The sequence below is a fragment of the Austrofundulus limnaeus genome, unplaced genomic scaffold (assembly GCF_001266775.1).
Source record: "Austrofundulus limnaeus strain Quisiro unplaced genomic scaffold, Austrofundulus_limnaeus-1.0 Scaffold372, whole genome shotgun sequence".
NCBI classification, from domain to species: domain Eukaryota; kingdom Metazoa; phylum Chordata; class Actinopteri; order Cyprinodontiformes; family Rivulidae; genus Austrofundulus; species Austrofundulus limnaeus.
This window is the reverse complement of record NW_013952774.1, coordinates 92,340-95,035: the sequence shown is the minus strand read 5'-3', so window position 1 is coordinate 95,035 and position 2,696 is coordinate 92,340. Positions and strand designations below refer to the sequence as shown.

Genomic DNA, 2,696 nt, shown 5'->3' with positions numbered 1-2,696 from the left:
ATATTATACAAAAACATGTACTATACATGCTATTAGAGCGATTGCTGAGAGAATATGCTCAGCTCAGAGACTTAACAAGAATACATTTTGATAAAAAAAAAACAGTTACAGTTAAGATTCTATGAGGATCTACAGTTCAGAGAGGGCTGCATGATATCAGGAAAACCTGTGATGTGTGATAACAGTGCTTAATTTTGTGATGACGATATGACTTGCGATAAATGAACAAATACATTCGTATGTAGTGTTGATGTTTTCTGGGTTCTGAGCAAAAAAACAAACAAAGAAACAAAACTAATCATTTTCTTTCTGGTATGAATTTTTTAAAATATGAAGAGTAATATATGAAGGGCTCCATTTGATTGGTGAAATACTTCAAGCTTCCGTCTGAGTGACAAAACTCATAAATGCAAACAGTTTATGCATTTGTTGCAATATGCATATTGCACAAGCAGTTATTGCGATGATGGTACATTTTGGATATATTGTGCAGCCCTAGTTCAGACTGTGACTTGGGTCACACTATCCTCCTCAGTTAAGAGAGAATATATCTATATTTTTAACCTTGTTTTACATCCCTAAAGATGAATCAAAACACCTAGTGAAAACATAATTTTATGTTTATGTTAACTTTTATGCTTATCAATAGAGCTCTAATAGAGAGGAGTGGAGGAACCACCATTCCAACAGAATACCATTACAACTGTATAACTAAATTACAACTATACCTTTAGAATTACCATGTTATTACATTTGCTTTTTACACTACAAAACACATGAAGTACACTTGAGTGTACAGATAATTATTTCTTTAAAAATAAAGATAGAAATTTTTTTTCAAACCTTGTTTTACATCCCTAAGGATGTATAAAAACACTTAGTAAAAAATAATCCTGACTGAGTTTATCATAATTCATGCACGAAAGGGTTAATGCAATTGATAAACTGTTACCTACTTCATTCATGCAGTGTAAACATACCTGTGGTTGACACTGAAGGAAGCCATTTGGAGATGAAGACCTTGGTTTTTATTTTTGTCTGTGCAGGGAAACAACAGACCATTGTAGCTGTGTACACTTCCTCATTTCAGCCAAAGTGGAGCTTTATGTTAAGATTCTTTTGATTTACATTTTTAGTTTGTTTGCAGACTTTCTGGAAATGAAATTACTTGCGATGCTAGAGGCGTTCTGCCCTAAAGAACAAAGGTTAAATTAAAGAGCCGTCAAAATAAACGTTTGACCTTTTAATGTGCAAATGATCAACACTTCTACTTTTGACTTGATTCAAAACTGCTGAACTCATCTAAAAGCTGTAGCAAAGTAAAACGTGCCATCCTACTGCTTTCACTATCTGAACTGAAATGTACTTACTTCTGTTCCTTGGAGTTTCTTATCATCGTCGATAAGTCCGCTCACTGAAGCTGAAAAAACAATCATCTGCTCTTCTCAAAGGAAAAAAAAAAGAAGTGACTGTGGATTAAAACTACAGCTCAGTTTCCTAGTTTCCATCATGTGACATTTTAGACCTTTGACCACAGGATCCGTTGGTTTCTATCCGTATGTCGGGGTTTGTTTTGTTTGCAAGACATTTTCTCATTTTTTTCTCTTCTTTTTTTTCTCTTCTAACACACTAAAATGATCATGACCGCTGTGTTATTCAGGCTGAGGAGTGTGTAAACAATGAGCTCACCCACTGAGATAACCTGCAAATTATTCACCTGCTGCTTTCAGCTGACAAAGAACCATTACCTGGAACTTTATCACCAAAACATTAAGTAAAGTTTTTTATTGATCCTGTCCTTGCTGGTCTCAGTAACCAAACTCCTGTTTACTATATAAATCACAAACCACTGTTATTGGACAAAAAAAACATCCCAACCAAGAATAGTGAAATTGAAGTTTTATTGACAGTTTGGGGTAGATGCTGTGATTCTTCATGATTTGGAGTCTCGGTGACACTGCTGTCAGTCATCCGCGTCAGCAACTTTTCTCCTTTACGATCAAAATGTTCATCTTGGTTGTTCTGAGAAAAGAACAAGTTCATAAAAAGAAGTGAGAGGTGTGTGTGAGGGGACTACACAGATAAAATGGTTGAAATTATGGATGTAAATTGTAAAAAAACAAACAAACCAATAAAAAAGGCAGAATGACGTGTTAATAGAAGTGGAAACAAAAAATAAATTAGTAAATAAATTAAAAGAACTGCCCAGGATACTAAACTTAGGTTTAAGACTGAGGTGTGAATTGAGATTAGTTTAGGTTTAGGGTTCGATGTGTGTTGGTTGGGTTTCGAAACTCGACCTCAGTAAAAAAAAAAATTTAGAGCGAAAATTTGGTGTGGTCATATCCATGAGTCACTCCCAAAACAAACTCTGAATACAAACAGATCCTGTGTGACCTTTCTTTAAGACTTTGGTCTTTAGGTAATGCTATAGTTTCATTGACTAAAGGGCTAGTTAAGATTTTTTGAAGTATTTATGATGTGTGGAAAGGTTATAAACAATTAATATTTAAAAATGGACAAGCTAACAAACAGCACTAAGACTGAAGTTAATTTCTGTCATCTTAAAACAGATTCATTCTCAAAAATATAGCAGCTGAACACACACTATCTATCTATCTATCTATCTATCTATCTATCTATCTATCTATCTATCTATCTATCTATCTATCTATCTATCTATCTATCTATCTATC

The 2,696-nt window shown here is 34.0% G+C and overlaps 2 protein-coding genes across 2 annotated transcripts in view; both read right to left on the bottom strand.

Annotated features, from left to right (window-relative positions):
* Window positions 1-1,795, bottom strand: part of stra6l (STRA6-like) — a gene marked incomplete at its 3' end in the record, with an annotated part of 16,605 nt that extends 14,810 nt beyond the window's left edge. Inside the window, 2 exon segments of the mRNA XM_014023496.1 lie at window positions 981-1,192; window positions 1,371-1,795. Coding sequence (XP_013878950.1) covers window positions 981-1,006 — 26 coding nt within the window.
* Window positions 1,796-1,882: 87 nt separating this feature from the next.
* spink4 (serine peptidase inhibitor, Kazal type 4) overlaps window positions 1,883-2,696 on the bottom strand; it is a 3,078-nt gene continuing 2,264 nt past the window's right edge. Inside the window, exon 4 of the mRNA XM_014023497.1 lies at window positions 1,883-2,022. Coding sequence (XP_013878951.1) covers window positions 1,977-2,022 — 46 coding nt within the window. The 3' untranslated portion in view covers window positions 1,883-1,976. The remainder of the gene's footprint in view (window positions 2,023-2,696) is intronic.